The 20,084-nt window shown below is 27.7% G+C and overlaps 2 protein-coding genes across 4 annotated transcripts in view; one reads left to right on the forward strand and one right to left on the reverse strand.

The window, feature by feature from the left end:
- Window positions 1-9,619, forward strand: part of LOC136072070 (xaa-Pro dipeptidase-like) — a 42,409-nt gene extending 32,790 nt beyond the window's left edge. For both annotated transcript variants that reach the window (XM_065820203.1, XM_065820202.1), the window contains 8 exons: window positions 431-477; window positions 1,582-1,650; window positions 1,942-2,019; window positions 3,852-4,000; window positions 8,566-8,750; window positions 8,842-8,949; window positions 9,184-9,267; window positions 9,360-9,619. In XM_065820203.1, coding sequence (XP_065676275.1) covers window positions 431-477; window positions 1,582-1,650; window positions 1,942-2,019; window positions 3,852-4,000; window positions 8,566-8,750; window positions 8,842-8,949; window positions 9,184-9,267; window positions 9,360-9,491 — 852 coding nt within the window. In that variant the 3' untranslated portion in view covers window positions 9,492-9,619. The remainder of the gene's footprint in view (window positions 1-430; window positions 478-1,581; window positions 1,651-1,941; window positions 2,020-3,851; window positions 4,001-8,565; window positions 8,751-8,841; window positions 8,950-9,183; window positions 9,268-9,359) is intronic.
- On the reverse strand, window positions 4,221-7,681 carry LOC136091359 (metabotropic glutamate receptor 3-like). Of its 2 annotated transcripts, none has more exons than XM_065818833.1 (3): window positions 6,040-7,681; window positions 5,022-5,740; window positions 4,221-4,925 (listed from the first exon to the last, which is right to left on the reverse strand). In XM_065818833.1, exons 1-3 carry the CDS (start codon window positions 7,410-7,412, stop codon window positions 4,333-4,335), a joined length of 2,685 nt encoding a protein of 894 aa, XP_065674905.1. In that variant the 5' UTR covers window positions 7,413-7,681; the 3' UTR covers window positions 4,221-4,332. The 2 variants fall into 2 exon arrangements, with proteins under 2 accessions (XP_065674905.1, XP_065674906.1); XM_065818834.1 differs by having other exon boundaries at window positions 4,221-4,865; window positions 6,040-7,508.
- Window positions 9,620-20,084: the final 10,465 nt, after the last annotated feature.

Consider the following 20,084-nt stretch of genomic DNA (forward strand, 5'->3'; position numbering starts at 1 on the left):
AAATGCAAAGTTATTTATATTGGCCAAGATGCAAAGCTTGTCATAAATTTAAAGAAAGAATTTCTTGAAGTTGTAAACCCAAACAAATAGTTTGCCATCAACCTCAACTTAAGTCTAAAATTTGAAAAACAATGGTGCAAAGAATCCAAGATGCAAGTCTTTCATAATTACCTTCTAAAAGCAGCTTGATTGGTCCTCATGATGCAACTAACTCTGGTATCCTTCCAATTGAGAAACATCTTGATGCTGTATGCATTAGTACACTTAACTCAACTATTGAGCATACCAAACCATCCAAACACACTTAGTCTACACCAGAACAGTTACTCACATTTCCCTTTCAAATTCAACACTAGAATAGCAAAATCAACACATTATAAACTGCAAAATATGTTTAAGTAGATGTTTTATTTTATTTTTTTTAATTTAGGTTATGAAACATATTCGTCCACATATGAAAGAATATCAACTTGAAAGGTATAAATACTTTATAAGTATATTATTATTGAAGTTTTTTTTCTTTTTTCAAAGTGGATAAAGGTAATAAAGTACTTTTTAGAGTTAAGAGAATATTTGGAATAAATAGAATAACAGAATTAGAATAAAAATAAGTGTGTATATATATTTAAATATATATATATATATATATATATATATATATATATATATATATATATATATATATATATATATATATATATATATATATATTATATATATATATATATATATATATATATTATATATATATATATATTTCTATAGTAAAGGCTTTAAATTTACTGTCTGTGGTAAAAAAAAAATGTCTTAAACATTGTCTTTTTCTTTAAAAATGACAAAATCAATTACACTTTATGTAAAAACCTGAAGAAACTAATTAAATTTTATCATTTTTTAAAAAACCACAAAAACGCAACTTAATATGCTTGAATATTTTCTATTTTTTAATTAAAAAGAAAAACATATTGAATATTTTTATTTTTTTACTGTTTACATACATCCACTGACAAATAGGTAGAACATGCAAAGAGTGCAGCTATATTGGTTCAACCCTCAAAAAAACCTAAAAGTGTTTGAGGTCTGCGAAAAATTACTGATCTTATTTCTATGTTTTATAGTAACCCCTTTGTGTCAAATTTTTTTGCCGACCTAATGCCAACCTTTAACAATTTGAGGTCAGCAATTCATTGCCAACCTCATTTTTCCTAATTCCAAGGGTTGTTGGTTGACAAGTAATTTGAACATTAAGAAGTACTGTTACATCAACTGACAAATAGTTAGAGCATGCGAGGAGTGCTGCTACATCGACTGAAAAATAGGTAGAATATGTGAGGAGTGCTGCTACATTGACTGAGGATTTTGGTTTGAGCAGGCAATTTATCAATTTAAAAAAAATACAGTAAAGTCATGACAAAAATATATCCAGAGACTTTATTATATATATACACTAAATTTTCAACAACTTTTAATTTTTTGTGATTTAAAAATAAACCCATGATAATATATAAAAAAAATCATTTAAGATTTATTTAAAAAAAACTTTTTGATTTTGTTAATTGTGTCAAAAAATTGTATTTTTAGCTTGTTTGAGCATTATGTTCATGCTAGAGGAGGGTGTAGGCGAGTTTCTTACTGTTGTATTGCTGCCAGGTAAAGGTTCTTAATTTTAGTAATCTTTAATATGTTAATGAAGCATTTCTTTTAATTGGTTAACATTTTGCTAATGGACACTTGCTATTTATAAACAGCTTTTTTCTTTTTTATAAACTATTTGCCTTATTTAAACTTATTTAAAGTTTTTATAAACAATTAACTTAATTAAATGTCTCATTGCAATGAGACATTTAATTGAGTTAATTTTTATTTATTACATTTAATTTTTAATATTGCAAAAAGCATATTAATAAATTTTGAGAGTAAAACTTTTTTAATTATTTACAGTGGTACAAATTGTGCTACATTACATTATGGTCATGCTGGTGCACCAAATGATAAAACAATTCTTGATGGAGACATGTGGTATGATTAGGAGTTTTTTTTTTTGTATTAAATAGTTTGCAACTTTATATCTTATACTGCTGATATAGGTGAGCAGTGTGACGTCATACTAAAATAGTCTGCTGCCGGGGGCTTCAGTACATACATCGACTGACAAATAGCCTGACTTGCAGTGGAGTGCTGCTACATCGACTGAGAGTTTAGCATGGGGCAGCAATCTTTTTATTCATTATTCTTCTTTTTTTTTTCTTCTTTTTCTAAAAAAGGCATAATGATTTAGATAAGCAAAAAAAGTGAGCAAATGCTTACATAAAAATGCTAAAGGAGATATATATATATATATATATTTAATATATATGATATATATCTCATCTATGTAATATGGGAATTAAATAGTTATAAAACAATAAAATGACATTACTCAACCCCCCTTCCTCACACTCTTGCCTGCATGCAAACACACACACACATATATATATATATATATATATATATATATATATATATATATATATATATATATATGTATATGTATATATATATGTATATGTATATATATATATATACATATACATATACATATACATATACATATACATATACATATACATATATATATATATATATATATATATATATATATATATATATATGTATATATATATATATATATATATATATATATATGTATATGTATATATATATGTATATATATATATATATACATATACATATACATATACATATACATATACATATACATATACATATACATATATATATATATATATATATATATATATATATATATATATATATATATATATATATATATATATATATATATATATATATATATATATATATATACACACACAGAAAGAGAGAGAGAGAGAGAGAGAAATACATTGACTCACTGTAAAAAATACAAGTTGCAAGACATCTGCCAACTTCCAAAAGCAATAACGCTTCTTAACCCCAAGCTATGGATATCACCATTTATTCAAAACCTTATAAAAGAGGATTAATGACTTTTTTTCTCTGGTTACTACAACGAGGAAAAAGTATTTGCAAATTGAATTAGTAAACTAATTACCAAAAGAAAATGAATCTGCAACAGGCAATTCTCCTATGGAAAAACAGATTTTTGATTAAGCTAGCAGATAATGGAAAAATCACCACCTTTATCTCTGAGACATTACCAAACCAATTAAACTATCATTTTTAAAGTGTTTGGATTGGTAAGAAACAACTCTTTGTTCTTCATTAACCAAGAATCAAATCCACCTATTATCTCCATATTTACCTTTAATAACATTCAACCAACCAAATAAACTCAACCAATAATAACTCAACCAACAAAGTAAACTAAAGATAGGATTGTCAGGACCAGGTGACCTTTCTCCTCTTTTACTCAAATCTGTTCGCTTTAAAATTGCCCCACTACTTTGTATTCTATTTAGAAAACAGTTTCTACTTGACCAATGGAAATAAGTGAGCATAATACCAATTCTTAAAATATTTAACCTGCTCCTATCTAATGACTACTGTCTGATTGCCATTGCATCTGCACTATGCAAAGGTATTGAATGCATTATCACCAATTTCATTATCCATTACACCAAGCACATATGGGTCTCAAACAAACAGTTTGATTTCCTTCCAGGCTTTTGTACAATGAATGCAATTATTTAATGTATGTAATATGCAAAGAATAATTGTGGTTAAATATTTTTATAAATTTTATTTATTATCTTTGTATTTATAAATTTTATTTCGCCCAAGCATTGGCTACCTTTTATATCTGTCTCTTTTTTATATAAAATGTTTTAAAAAAAAAGATTTGTCTTTAGTTTATTTGATATGGGTGGGGAATATTACTGTTATGCATCAGATATAACATGTTCGTTTCCTTGCAATGGTGTATTTACCACAAAGCAAAAAGCAATATACGAAGCTGTTTTAAAATCAAGTCGTGCAGTTATTAATGCTTGCAAGCCAGGTATTTATGTACCTTAAATGTTATTTTCATTTCATCTATGATGTTTAAAACTTTAAAGAATTTAAAATATTTTTTTTTTATACATTTTTATATTTAGTAATGCTTTTTTATAGACAGACATAAGATAAATAAATTTTTTTATAAAAATATATTTATCTTTTATGTTCAATCATGGTCATCCAATCTCATGGTCAACCAGAATTCTTTTAAAAAAAAAAACTTTTTGTTTTTTGAAGTTCTTATTATTTTAATTTTATGAACAATTTAATTTAAAATAAATACAATTAGGTAAAATTAAATTTAAAATGATTTTTTTATTTATCAGTACTTATTTAGTTGTCAATACTCAATTTTAGCTTTTTAAAACATGGTTCATTGCTTTCTCTTATGCTTGTGTTTGATTCCTGTGACTCTTTTGGTGTGATTTGCCCTAGTTTTCCATGTGGTAGGTTTTCTTTGTTTTTTGATGGTCGACAAAGAACTATATAGACACGTGGTATGAATATAAACAAAAGCGTACTTGTGGCAGACATAATGTTGATAACTGGAAGCATGATTTTTTTAAACAAATATATTCCTCCAAAATGCATGCTTGGCAATACAACAATCCATTCAATTGCCATTGTTATCATACATAACATTATACTTCTTGCTTCGTTGTAGTTTGCAGGGACATTTCGTGCTAATATTGCTTGATAAGTGCATATTACAATAAGCAAAGATTGTAAGACCCAATTAAAAGTTAGTATACTTGTATTAAAACTGCATTCAATATATAAGTACGGTTCTGTTTCTTTTTCGAAATGAGCGAGGTACAACGGTGAATCTTTCTTTAGTGCTGTTGCAAGTGACCCACTGCACTGAACTAAAACAATTGACAAAACAATTATCCGCTGCCATCTTGTTGTAACGAATTTAGAAATCCCTAGTTATGAAAATAACCAAATCAAAAATAATTAAAAAAAAAATTATTGGTATTTTCAAATTTTAATTATAAAGTTTTTGTACAAAGTGTTATTACCTTTGTACAACACATCTTTTGTAAATATACTGTACACCCGGTGCGTCTTTACAGCTAAAGGTCCTACAATCAAACTTAAAGCTAATCCTGAAACTATAATATTAAGCACACATGCAATTTCCATAGGTTGTTCAATAACACAGTAGGGCGAAGTAAACGATAAAAAGTTTCCGAGCAGAATCAGATAAGACATTTCTTTTCCTGAAGCTCGAATCATATGCGTGTAGCGATACTTAATAAATGTTACGACAATTAGAATAACTGAAATTTGGCCAGCGGTTGCAATTATAATAAGCGTTATGCTTATTTTTTCATTCAATGATAGAATCTTTTCTAGAATCCTTTTACAAGTTGAAAAGTTGGTTGTTGGTATATAAAATTGAGGGCATGGTTTGCAGTATCCTTCTGAGTTGATGAACTCATCTTCTTTACATTTGATGCAATTAGAGCAACAGTCTTGAGTTGATGTCGATATCTTGCCCCATCCTAACAAACATTCAGAGCTACATGATGAGTTCGAGAAGTTCCATTGACCTTCGGCAGAAATTTTTTCTGCAAATTTGCTATTCCAAACACCTATTCGTTGACGTTTTACTTTGGCTTCTTGTTCAATTTTAAAAATCTCGTACTGACCCAGAATTTGGCCGTCTTTATCAAATTCGAATTTGTAACCAAGTGCGCTGTCGAAGGTTGTGTTTTGTATTTCGTCAACAAGAGATCTAGTTAAATTTTGAAACGTTTTCTCCATTTATTTTGAATATTTTAATTAAAGTTTTATAATTTATATAAATGTTATTGTTGTTACTATTATTATTATTGTTATTACTAATTATTATTACTAATTTTGTTATTTATTATATTTAAAAAATTCATTAATATTGTTATAACTATATCTGCAAGCGGTAGATTGATCTATGATGTAATTAAGTAGGGATTATTTTATAAAGCGATGAGTATATTCATTAAAGCGACTAATTTTTTATATAATTTTAATTTTTTTTTTTTAAATTTCACTCACCTACGGTTGTCGCTGCATTCTTGTGCGCATAAGTAACGTTTTTCTAGAGCATGAGCCACCAAGTTAACGGCATCAATAACGTATGGAATGAAAAATGAATGTTCAATTTCTCTTTTCTTTTGTTTTGTTGGTTCCATGCAGTTTTCATTTATGCATTGCTTTGTAATGGGTATTATTTGATGCGCTTGTGGGTTGAAGAAATGGATATCAAGAAAATTTTTGTATTTGAGAAACGTATCGCTTTTAAAAAAATTTGTATTAATCGGCTCGCAATAGATTACGTTCGTTTTAGTGAGTTTGGTTTTAAACAACTGGCGATTTCTTTCGGTAAGGTCTATTCCTTCAGTAAAAATCCAAGTGTATTCCTCTATATTTTCGTGTATAACCCGTGATATAATGGCGCTGGCAGTTTCACTATGAACGAATAAAAGAACCCCTTTAACAATAGGTTGCGACAATAACGTATTCTTAAATTTTATGTTTTTAGTATCTTCTATTGATTTAAATTCGATTAAATCAGCTAAACAAATTCGTTCAGATTTTTTTTTGTATAAGTTTTCGATTTCTAATTGTTTTTGAAATGTTTCAAATGCGGATTTTCCATAATCTGTGGAACTATCGTATACTGCGAATAAAATGTTCCATCGAAGCTTTCGAATAAGCGTAAGAAGCATTTTTGCGAGTAAGATGTCACTCGGGATAGTTCTTATAAAGGAAGGGTACACAGTCTTATCGCTAAGACTCGAGTCTGTAGACCCATAGCTTACGGCCGGAATATTAAATAAGTTTGTTAGAGTTGCGATGCTTTTACTAACACTGCTTTTTCGCATACCGATAACTGCTACTGTTTTTTCTGCTGAGTTTAAAGCCATTCTAGCTTCTAAATTAGTGGAAAATTTTTCTTTCTCGCTTGCATTGAGTTTCTTGTGAACTACAAAATCAGTATTCTTTCCAGTACTTTCGTATTCTTCAAAGATATCCTTATTTTTTCTTGTAATAAAATCAAATTTCATGCTACTTTGAATCGCATTCTCTACAGAGTCGCATGTATCCTCAATATGAACGCCTAAGTTGAGGTTTCTGAGCATGTTATTGTTAACTTGATCAACAGCAAACAACATTGCCCAGGCTTCTTGTAAGCCTTTAACACTAAGATATCCGTTACATTCTTTTGATAATTTTACTGCTTCATTAGGATTCTCTTTGATGCCCTTTGTAAGATTTTTATTTTGTTTAAAATCAAAATTACGCGTCTTCATTGCAAATAAACCTGCTATAACAATATCTGCTTGACATTTGTTCTTTACTTTTAGGTCCTGTGCAAAAATAGCTGACATAGTTAGTATGGTAAACAACGGTTTAGCATGTATCATATTTCTAGGAAATATTTAAAATTTATAATAGCTATGTTTTGGAATTCATACGCCCACGTTGTGTTTATGCACTTTAAATATCTTTCTTGTGTTTAAAATTACCTCTTTCATTCATCTGCTCAGCGTGAGCATAGCTGAACAAATATCGTTTAAATAAAATAGAGTTTGTAAAAATAAATAATATAAACACGAGACGATTGAAATCTCTTGATCTATACACAGCAAATCTTATTTAAACGCGACACGATACGTCGCGAAACATTTACCATGACTTTTTTTTTTAAATGGATTAAAATATACTTAAAGTATTTTTATGATATTATGTTATTTAAAAACAGTATTTTTCAATTTATGGGTCTTCAATAAAGTGCGGTCGCAGGTATGGTGGGAGGAGGGTTGCCCCAAAAAAATACGAGTGCGTACTAAGAAGGAGGGGGGTGTTAGAGACAGTGAATATGTACGTTGGTTTGACTATCTCTTGTTCTCTATCTCTCTTATAAAACTATTTCTTTTTTTATTAACAAAAGCATTAAATTTCACGACTTTAAAAAATCAATATTATGTTATGTAACATAATATTGATGTCGAATTAATTAAAGGTTTTTTTGTTTTTAATGCTTTTAATTTTTTTGTTTTTATGCTAAAATTTTTTACATTGAGAAAGGAGGGTGGGAGAGGAGGAGGTTTTGTTTTTTAATGAATAATGCGTACGTACGCAGAAAGAATAGAGTCGTTGAAAGCATACAAGTTCGTACAAGGAGGGAGGGGGTCCTAATCAGTAGTTTTACTGCGTACGTACGTTATGGATGCTCCTTAGTAGTCGGCGAGGAAATAAACAAAATACAAAAATGTAGCTCAATTTTACGGTGGTGGTTAGCAGCCAGTACCCCCTTCCGTCTTTTTAAGTGGTTATTGACGATCTAAAGTAGTTTATAGTGCACTTTTTAAGTATCATTATATCCTAATATCAAAGGTAATATGATATTAAGGTATAATAAAGATTGTAATATCCTAATATCATATTTGGATATTTCATTAATAGGTTCAATATTCTAAGTTTAGTATATGAAAAATATTAATGAAAAAAAGTATTCTAAAATTTTATTCCAAAGGACTTTTCTAAAATTACATTTTTCAAAAAATACATATTTAGGAGTGAACTGGGTTGATATGCATTTACTTGCCGATCGTATTCATCTAGAGGAATTAAAAGCTATTGGCATATTGCAAGGTGAAGTTGATGAAATGATGAAAGCACGTCTTGGCGCTCTTTTTATGCCCCATGGATTGGGTCATTTTATGGGTTTAGATGTCCATGACGTGGGTGGATATTTAGCTGTAAGATTGCGTTTTTATTAAAATTTCATCTTTTAAGCATTTTGTTTGCGGGTAAATAAAAATTTTATTTGACTACCTTTGAATTCTTTAGGGACAAGAAAGACTCAAAGAACCTGGTTTGCGAAGTCTAAGAACCGTACGAAATCTCGAAAAAAATATGGTTATCACTGTTGAACCTGGAATATATTTTATAAAAGAGGTATTTTTTTAAATTTAGTGAGCTTGTTTGTTTTTAATTATATCCTTTTTTTCAAATTTGCCACTCACGATTATTTACGTTTATAAGCGTATAATTTCTATTCTTAGTGTTGAGTGAGACAAAAACAGTAACAAAAATAAGCTTTTTGGTACTGTTTTTGTCTCACTCAACACTGTTTTTGTCTCACTCAACACTGTTTTTGTCTCACTCAACACTGTTTTTGTCTCTCTCAAGCTAATCAACAACTATTGTGATAATCCTATTTACTCTGGTTTTATTGTTCGAGATGTCTTAGCACAGTATTATGATTTTGGCGGGGTAAGTACTTTAGTGACAAAAGTTTAGAAAAGTTAAATTATTTATTTCAAGTTTCAATAAAAACTAGTTTAAAAATAAAAAATGTGTTGAAGGTGCGCATTGAAGACGATGTGTTAATAACAGAAAACGGTTGTGAATGCTTAACTGATGTTCCGAGAACTGTAAGTGATATTGAACAACATATGGCATTAGGAAGACAATCTGACGTGAATGTGTTATTATAAATCTTTTTTTTCTAAAGAATTGCAAAATCTTTTTTTAATATAATAATAACTAAAGTATATCTTGATTATATTTTAAAATTAAAGAAATGTTGTTAATTAAATTTAATCAACAATACTATGATAACAAATTGTCGCATTTTTTGAAATCGCATTAAACAATTAAAAAAATATATATCTGTTAGCGATTGAACAAATTTGAGACCGTGTCCATCTGAAAGTGATAGATAAATATTGTAAATTTTCCTAACCGGGACAGATTATCTTTTAATTACTAATAAACTAAAAAATATAATAAACTTGAAGTCGTATAAAACAGAAACAATATAGCAAAAAAATATCAAGTTTTCAACTAAATTTATTTTTGAAACAAGAAATTCTAAAATTTAAGGAATTGCAGGAGATTGTTCAAAACAGACTTAGAACATATAAAATATTATGATAAGCTGTTTTATGCTAAAATGTTTCAAAAACGCGAGAGCGAAAATAAAATCGAATAATTTTGTCCAGAGATGTAACAATCATTTTGGGATGTTTTTAAAGAAAAAAAAAAAACTCCTTTCAATTTAAATTTTTTTATATCTGTAAAACAGTGCAGCTTACATATAATTTATTGCAACGCCTGTTATGACACAAACGTATTTGCTTTAAGTGCTCTTCGCACCTTCATTCCCTTTGTGTATTGCGCACTTTAGGTGATATTCCAGCTCTATGTTCCCTGATTATGCTACTAGTTGCATTGTTTTTATTTGAGATACAAGGCAAAAACAGCTGATAGAGATTCTTCCAACTAGAAAAGGCTTTTTAGGTATGTTAATCTTCTTAACTTTAAATACCTGAATTGAATTACCCTGGGGAATAATTTTATTAAATTTTAAAAACTTCAGCACTTATTACTTAATATAAACTCATTTACTAAACAGCAAATGTTTTAAGCAAAAAAAAATTCTAGTTTTTCAAGGATCGATGACGCTCAAAACATACATTATTCAGCACATTTTTAAAAACAGCCTATTCCAGTTTATACAACAGAGTGGACACCCTGTACAAGTAAGGTACAGTTTTGTATATGATAAACATAGTATAATAATCTTGGAATTTTTATATGTATTATAAATTTATATGTGTTATATGAATTAAATATCTGAATTTTTTTTTTAAATATTCTTGAAGATTGTTCTTTGCTCCTTTGAGTTCCAGCACTCAATTGCACATTTTAAAACTTCAAGATCTGTTTCGGGATTTTTTTTTTCAAGACAATTTTTTCTTCTTTGCTTTGCATTATGTTCTCTGGATTTAGATCAAAAATTGTTTCAAAACATTGCTTTGAAAACTCAGTATACATAATACATAAGCTGTTGTCATGCTATTTAAATTATGATAGTTCTTGGTGAAGTTGGTGATACATTTTTAGACGCTCAAGATGAGATGCGGCTTTTTATTAAGAAAATCGCGTTTTTTTAAAGTTATTCTCCGCGGAGCTTTATTTTGGTATTTCAAGAGCGAAAGTTTTTTTCAAAAAACAGAATTGCAAACTTTTTTTAGAGATAAAAAAGATTTAGAAATGTTATTTTTCTTTTTATTGGTTGAGATAATTACTTTCTACTTAAGTAGAGTCCTTAAAGATACAATTTCATTTAATTTTTTTTTTTTTTGGTAATTTTTTTGTTATTTTGAGTTTTTTCCATTAAAAAAACCTCATCTTAGGGTTTTTTTAATGGAAAAAAACTTTATCTAATTTTAGGAAACAACTGGTTTCCTAAGATTAGATGGTCGGGCGCGTTCAAAATATCGCAACTACTGGTATGAAGATTTTTTTAAAAATGAACTATTCATTTATATTCTTTAAAAGGAAATATTAAATTATAATAAACTGCAAAAATAAGTATAAATATTATAATATATCGGCTGCAAAAAAAACAATACACTGTTAATATACTCAACTTACGCAACCTTTCACTATAAACTTGTTATATAAAAATATATATATTATACGTCGCATAGATTTTTTTGTATGTTCTGTATGTATGTTGTGTATATTTAATGGTAAAAGCTACTTATCACACCAAATATGGCAAAAGCAACACTGATATCAGAATACATTTGATATCAAAGAAGTTTGGTTTGAATACACATACACTTTAGATTCTACCAGAGCAAGACTCACACTAATGATCCAGTCTATTTCTGTAACTTCAAAATTCAAAAAAGGAGCAATAAGAAATGTGCCTTGCGACTTCTAAGTAAGCTTTGATCATTAAACGTGTACAAAATTAATATATAATTAGTCTTACAATTCATGTATAAAATAAAACACGAACTATCTCCAACAATATTTAATCAATATTTTAGTAAAATAAGCCATAAATACCCCACAAGATTTTTCGGAAATAATTTTGTAACTCCAAATTTAATCTAAAGTTATGTTCTTATTCTATTCAGTATCGGGGACCTTTTTTATGGAAAAGTTTTAAACAGTTTTTTCATAATAAAAAACAATCACTTCCGCAATTCAAAGCTAATTTAAAATATCATTTAGTAAATATGCATTTTAATATTCTAAATATTGCCAGTCTTTTTTAGAAGTTATCAAAATAAATTTATAACGATAAATTAACTAAAACGACTTTAACATGTTAACTACCAAAAAACTAAAAATAATAAGATCAGCTATTATTATTAAAAATATCGGTGTCTTTATCACACTTCTTTAAAAATGTTTACTTTTGAATATTTAGTCTTGAAGTTTAAAAAGTTTTATTTGTTGTTTCATTTAATCTAAACATGCAGTATCTTTTTGTAAATTATCTTATATTTATTTTACTTTTGACAATTTTATATATTTTATGTTGCTGTGGATAGAATTTTATTCATTTTATTATAAAAACGACAATACGAGGCAACGTGTATATATATGTATGTGTGTATGTGACATGTGCGTATGTGTGTATGTATATACACATATATATTTATAGATTTTATATCTTTCTTAACTAGGTTTACTTTTAATTTTTTAGCACTTTTTTGTTTCTTAACTTCTTATACTTGTAAAGATTTTTTAATATTTTACGGACTTGTAAAATACGATTGTAATGGAGCTCGGTGATAAGGCTAATTGATGCCTTCTTCTTGCTCCAGCCATTTCCTTTTGTTATATTTGTACGTTGTATATATTTTTAACGGCAAAATAAATAAATAAAAAAATACAATTTATAAGTTTTTTAAATGTGATATATATATATATATATATATATATATATATATATATATATATATATATATATATATATATATATATATATATATATATATATATATATATATATATATATATATGCTTAAAAATACTATTGGATACTATCAAAGCATTCTTTTTCGCAATTGTGGCAGATTTTCTCAATTTTGTTAACAATGATAAAAACTTTTTTTAGTAAGCACAAAATGATCCATATTACTTTTTTAAAGCTATTTTGAAGTATCAATTACAGAAAATAATGGAAAAAGGTCACAGGTAAACATACGTTTATTTTAGCCTTTAAACTTAAATTTTCAATACGAAAAAATCTCGAGAAAAAATGTTGATTTTTTTTAAATGTCAAATTTTCCTTTCAAGAATTAATAAAGCTATTGTTAGAAGCAGGAACTTTGAATATTAAAACTCACTAAAGCCTATCAGAAGTACTGCTGCCAAAAGCAGAACAATTAGCAGCAGGAATTCAAAGTAGTGGATGAAGAACATGCAATTTTAGAAGCAGTTTGTAGATAAACAATAAGTGTTAACAAGTTTTGTGCGTTCTGCAATAAACTGGACATTAAAAAAATGCGATCAAAGAGCTGATCATAGGAATACTGTAAATGACTAATCTATCTATATCTTTTTTTTTTTTTTTTTTTTATTTATATGTTTTAATATAATATAAGATTTTACAACTTCGTAATATAAAATTTCAATAAATAAAATAAGTAAAACAGATAGGGGCTCAAAGAAGATGAGGATGACAGTACGTTATCGCAATCTTTTCATAGAGCCCCTATAACAAGATTTCAAAAAAATATCGTAATATGTTAATGCGTAATAAAATTTCAATAAAATATCGTAATAAAACGCGTAATTCGCTAATAAAATTGATAAGCAACCAACAAAAGTAGAAATAAAACAAAAACAGATTTATGAGAAATTATTCAAAGTATGATTAACCAAAAACATTTCTTATATTTTAAAAATTTCTTTTTTTGTTAAAAACTTGAAGGAACTTAACGAATTTACCGTGCCTTTGAATCCTTTTTGAAAAGTTTTCCATACTTTTGGACCTCGATATAGAATGCTGTACTCTGAATATTTGTTTATTATCCGAGGCAGTTTATATGTGTTGGACATATTCGCTCTAAGATTATAGTTATCATTTTTATTTATTTTAAACTTGTTATTAAAGCTTATAGGAGAGATATTGTGATTATAACGATACATGAAAATTAAATGCTGGTAGATATTAATTTCAAACACATTCATCATTTTCATATCTTTCATTAAGGGCTTAGCGTGTTCACGCCTATTTTTTGAGTAAATGATTCTGCAGGCATGTTTTTGTAGACTATAAATTTTTTTAATCTTTGCCGCTTGAGTACTTGCCCATGAAATGTTTGCATAGCTGATGAAGCTATGAATTAGCCCAAAGTAGATTAATTTAAGACTATTTTTATTGACGTAGGAGCGAACTCGATACATCAAACCTATTATTTTGGTGATTTTTGACTGGATATATATTATATGTGGAAGCCAGGATAATTTTTCATCAACAATGATTCCTAAGAATTTTATATTGGATTGCTTATTTACTAGTTTATCATTTAGAGATAGGTTAGGCAACTTGAGAGGAAGATTTTCTTCTTGTGTTTTTTTGTGAAATAGTATATACTTTGTTTTCTCAGCGTTAAGTGAGAGTTTGTTTGCCTTAAACCAGTTGTTTACTTTACACAGTTCAATATTCATGTCTGCATATAATTTCTTGACATCATTGTTGGTGAGAAATAAGTTTGTGTCATCTGCAAACATGACCGAGTTCATTTTTAAAGATGCATTACAAAAGTCATTTATATATATTAGAAAAAGAAGTGGACCAAGAATCGATCCTTGCGGGACTCCACATAAGACATTTAATACTCCAGATTGGACATTATTTACATATTGTTTTCTGTTTGTAAGATAGCTTTTAATCCAATAATAACTTTTATTTATTATTCCGTGATGCCTTAATTTATCTAATAGAATGCAATGGTCCACTGTATCGAATGCTTTTGATAAATCAAGAAACACTCCTAAAGTAAATTTATTATTTTCAAAACCATTAGTTATTTGATTTACTATTTCAATGATTGCATGCTCTGTAGAGAGATTTTTTTGAAAGCCAAACTGATTTGGGTAAAAAAAATTGTTTTTAATGAAGTAATCATAGATTCTATTATAAACTACACGTTCGAAGAGTTTTGAAAATACAGAAAGTATTGATATAGAAAGTATTGATATAGTTTGTAATGTCAGAATGATCATTACATTTGTATAATGGAATTACTTTTGCCAATTTAAGTACATCCGGAAATATCCCAGAATTTAATGAGAGCTTAAGTATATGAAACAGGGGTCTATTAAGACTGTGTTTGTTTGCAATAACTATATCACTAGATATCTCATCAAATCCTGGAGCCTTTTTTTTTTTTAAGGAGGCAAAGGCTGCCTCTAATTCTTCATAGCCTAATTCATAATCAAGCATGGTAACGTTATTCGTGTTTTTAAGATAGGTTTTAAATGATACAGATGTTGGTACAATTTTATTTACAAGATTTGGACCAATATTTGTAAAATATTTATTGAATTCTTCTGAAATTAGTTTTTGACAAAATATATCGTTATTTTCAATAACAATTCGTTTAGGAAGAGAAGGTGAATTTAGTTTTTCTCTTCCCATTATGAGATTAATGATGGACCATGTTTTTTTGCTATCAAATTTGCATTTGTTAATTTGATTACTGTAATATTTTTTTTTTGCATTTTTAATGAGATCTTGGTAAAAAAATTTATAATTTTTGTAATTTTTTTCATTATCATTGTTTCTATTTTTCAAAAATTTATTGTAGAGTTTTTGCTTTTTTTTTGAGCACTTTAATAACGATTTATCCATCCACGGATTAGCAATTGCTTTTGACTTAATTGTTATTATCTCTTTTGGACAGGTTTCATTAAAGTACTATAAAAATGTACTTAAAAAGGCATTGTAAGCTTCATTAGTATCTTTACATTTATATACGTTGTTCCATGTTTCTTGTTTTAGTCTACTTGTTAATTTATTAGTGTTACTCAATTTTAAATTTCGTTTTTTTAAATGTATAATTTTTGAATGACAATCAGACATAGATTTAAAGTTTTTTATTTTTATGAATATCGGGAAATGATCGCTAATATCTGTCAAAAATATACCGGTTTCAAATGTCGTTTCTAAATAATTATTGATAAAAATATTGTCTATTGCTGTTGCAGAGGTTTTTGTTACTCGCGTTGGTTTATTAATAGTTGACAAGACATTAAATTTAAAAAGCATATCAAAAAAAGATTTTATTTTTGGAATATCTTATGACTATAACATCATTGGAATATCTTATGACTATAACATCATTGGAATATCTTATGACTATAACATCAATAAAGTATATAACTATTCCACTATTGCATATTTTTAATCTCTAAAAGAGGGGGTATACCCTGAAAAACCCTTTTATTATCTTATTCTTTAAAGGCACTCTACTGATCAGGCTATTGTTCAACTTGTTCATGATATCTTTAAATCATTCGATAAAAATAAATATACATTAAGTGTATTTATTGATCTCAGTAAGGCTTTTGACACTGCCGATCATTACATTTTGTTAACAAAATTAGAAAACTTTGGTATTAAACATATAAATATTGCGTGGCAGGCCCGTAGGAACAAAAATTATATTGAGGGGCAGTGCTGGATTAAGGGCCCCCGAAATAGAACCTTTTTTTTTTTTTAGTCCTTTTTTTAGTCAACTTTTATCAAAATTATTTATTTGAGAAATTTTGGGGAGAGGGGGGCAAATGCTCCTGTTGACCCCCGGTTGCTACGGGCCTGCGTGGTTTAAAAGCTATTTGTCAAATAAAAAACAATACATTTCTCATAGTGAAAATAAAACGACCAATATGAACATAACATGTGGGATTCCTCAGGGATCTATATTTGGACCATTATTATTTCTCTTTTTTTTTTTTTTTGGTTTGCATTTGTTAATCGTTATACAGCTTTAAATAACCAATAATAAAAGTAACAATATAAACTTACAATGATAGAAAACATAACAGATATAAACAAGGTATCTGAAAGAAGATTGCAAATATCTTGTCATCAGAACCTTAATTGAGCATTTAACAAAGTTAGGATAAAAAGAAATAAACTTTTACAAAATTGCAAAATAAAGATCAAGAATATCTTCTCATCAGAATTTTATACAAGAGTAAACCAACATATAAAGTAAAAAGTATAAGAACAATAAAATAAGTAGGAATAAACTTTTATAAACGTAAACATGTATACAAACAATAAAAAAAGTAGACCAAAATATATTTTTAACTTTTACTACTAATAATAATTTAATATATTATCTAATGAAAGAATGAGGTTTTTCAGTTTTTTAAAAAAAGGCAAAAAGTAATAGATTTTTCAAAATTAAAATTCGGCAAAACAATTTCATTCCAAAGGTGTGGTGCTCGATAGGTAATACAAAGTTGATTAAAGTTTGTTTGACAAAAAGGTTCATTTAAAAAGTTATTTTTTCTCAATTTTTATTTCTTATTTTTATTTATGATTTAAGCAAAGCTTGTACTGAACTAGATACAATTTTATTTGCAGATGACACAAATCTATTTTATGCACATAATAATATAAATATTCTGTTTAAGTTAGTAAACAAAGAGCTATTAAAATCTTACTGTATAGTTTAATGCAAACAAATTATCTCTTAATGTAGCCAAAACAATATATACTTTTTTCCATCGTTTTCATGTAAAGTATTAACTAATGAACTTAAAACAATTGCTACACTTAATGAGTTTAAGAACTAATTGGAGCAAAAACTATTGATGAACGTGGTAGCGCTCAGCTTTTTCTGAAGCTTTAATGGTTGCCACTGTCAAGCTTGCCCAACAATTAGAGGTTTGTCATTATCCGCTTGACAATCTTAGAAAAGGATTGTGCCACTTATTATTGCTTACATTCTTTTTTTTTTGTTGAAAAATTTTGATTTATAAAAATTATCCACATATTCCAAGGTATATGGTGGTGTAAATGGAAAGCTTCAGGATTTGGCGTGTTTGCTTGCATGCTTTATAGTAATATTGTTTCTTTGTATTAATTACTTTTTTTTAATTCTTTTTTTTTAATTTTTCTTAATCAATACAAAAACAAAAAGTTAAAGTAGGACTTTAAGACCGATGATTTTTATTTATAAAGTTTTTAGAAAAACGTTTTGTATTATATAGTGTTACGTTTTTTAATTTTTGTTGTTTTATATTTACGGTATAGACCGGTGCCAGAGTATTTGGCGCCCTAGACGAATCTGACACACTGCACCCCCACTGCCTCCACCCCCTCCTTTAACTTGCATTCACATTTGTATTTACATTCAGATGAATGTATGCATAATCATAAATAAACGTATATTTGGGCAACTTTATAATATATTATTAAATAATTTCAAAACTTCACTTTTTGCGCTTTTGTTTTTGCAAATGTAAAAACAAGTTCTGTCAGTTCAATGTTTCTGTTAATGTTAATATTATGTTCACTTGACAGAGTAGCTAATCCAGCAAGTATTTCTTGCTGCATAGACGTTCTCAAAAATGTTTTTATCAGTTTGAGTTTTGAGAAGCTTCGCTCACTGCTAGCCAAAGCCAAGGTTGTAATGGTTTTTTGAAAATTTTCTTTGCAAACTCTCCTTAGGAAAGTCAAACTGATCGACTTGTTTTGGTCCATGTTTGATCAAAAATTGTCGCATTTCATCATCAAATACGATTCAAGTAGCTGGATCGCTATAGTTAGCATATAGACCAGATAATTTATTGTTTTTATGCGCTTCAGATTCTTTGTGTGTTACGTGTATTACATTATGTAATTCAAACTCTTCTGATACTGTCATCTCATCGGCTTCCCTGGCTGCTTCAACTTGATTGTTTAACTCATCTGTGCCATTTTTATTTCTTTGCGGCAAACATAGATACTTCAACAGTGAACCAACCTGTTTTGTTACAAACCCTTCGTTCGCAGCCGTCATTTACGATATTGCGCACCGGACAATTTTTTTCTTTCTGCCATCGTGGATTGAAATAATGAAGGAAACTGCTAAAAATAATCAAAATGATCCCCTCCTATCTCTTTAATATCTTTAAATTAAAATATTATTTTAATTTCTTTATAAAAGTTTTAAAGTTACATTTTAAAACTTTTAAAGCTCCATAAATATGAACAATAACACTCTATTAGTATAAAAACACAATATAAATCAGTTAATTTGTTACCATACTACTTCGTAATTGCTATCATAGAATATTTAATTAAAATTCTTACTATTTCTGGATTAACACGCCGGTAAAAACAATTTTCACAATAAAGTTAAACGTGCTAAAATTTTCTATAAATGAGTAAGGAAAACTTGGCACTGAATTAATTACTACAAAATTTCATTCTGCATAAAAAGTATTTAAAAAAATCACGTCAAATAAAACAAAAGTATTTAAGTTTATTCTTTTGTTTTATTTGACGATTTTGTTTTACTTCTCCAAATCTCCTAAATTTAATTCAAAAGAGACTTAAAAAAGATTTTGGCAATGTTTTTGATATATTTATTTTTCATGTAGCTAGTTTTAGTGCCGTCCTAGGCGGCCGCCTAGTTCGCCTAGTGGTTAAACCGGCCCTGATATTATGGTTTACAACTTGAATAAATTTATATGGCAAAAAAAAAAATCTTAAATCTTATTTATGATCAAAAAACTGATTTATTATCATATTTAAAAATCTTATTATAAAAACTTGTTTATTATAAAAAAAAAATTAGAAACTTTTTTTTTTTTATGATAATATTTATATAATTTACAACGAAAAATTCGGAATTAAATTAGAATAATCTACTGACCATAATGTACTTTATTCGTGACATACCTAAGGCGTTCGATGGAATAAAATTTAAGGTAGAAGTTTTAAGAGATCGCAGCAAAGTTTGACACAGTTAGGAGTTTTCATAAATCTCAGCAAAAGTTTAGCATAACATTCTTCTAGCTAGCTTCTCAGCTTCTTCTAGCTAACTAAAACAGTTATATAAAAAACTAAAACATTGCTTTGGTTTAAAAGTTACTTAACAAATAAAAAATATTATATACTGTATGACAAAGGAAAATCCAAATACACATCAATTACCTGCAGTGTTTCTCTAGAATCAATACTTGGTTCAATACCACTCCTCCTTCTCGTTAATATAAACGACTTTAAGTTGTTTAATTTTTTAACAACTTGCTAAAGACAATTATTTTACTGT

Source organism: Hydra vulgaris, chromosome 15 (assembly GCF_038396675.1).
Source record: "Hydra vulgaris chromosome 15, alternate assembly HydraT2T_AEP".
Classification (NCBI taxonomy): domain Eukaryota; kingdom Metazoa; phylum Cnidaria; class Hydrozoa; order Anthoathecata; family Hydridae; genus Hydra; species Hydra vulgaris.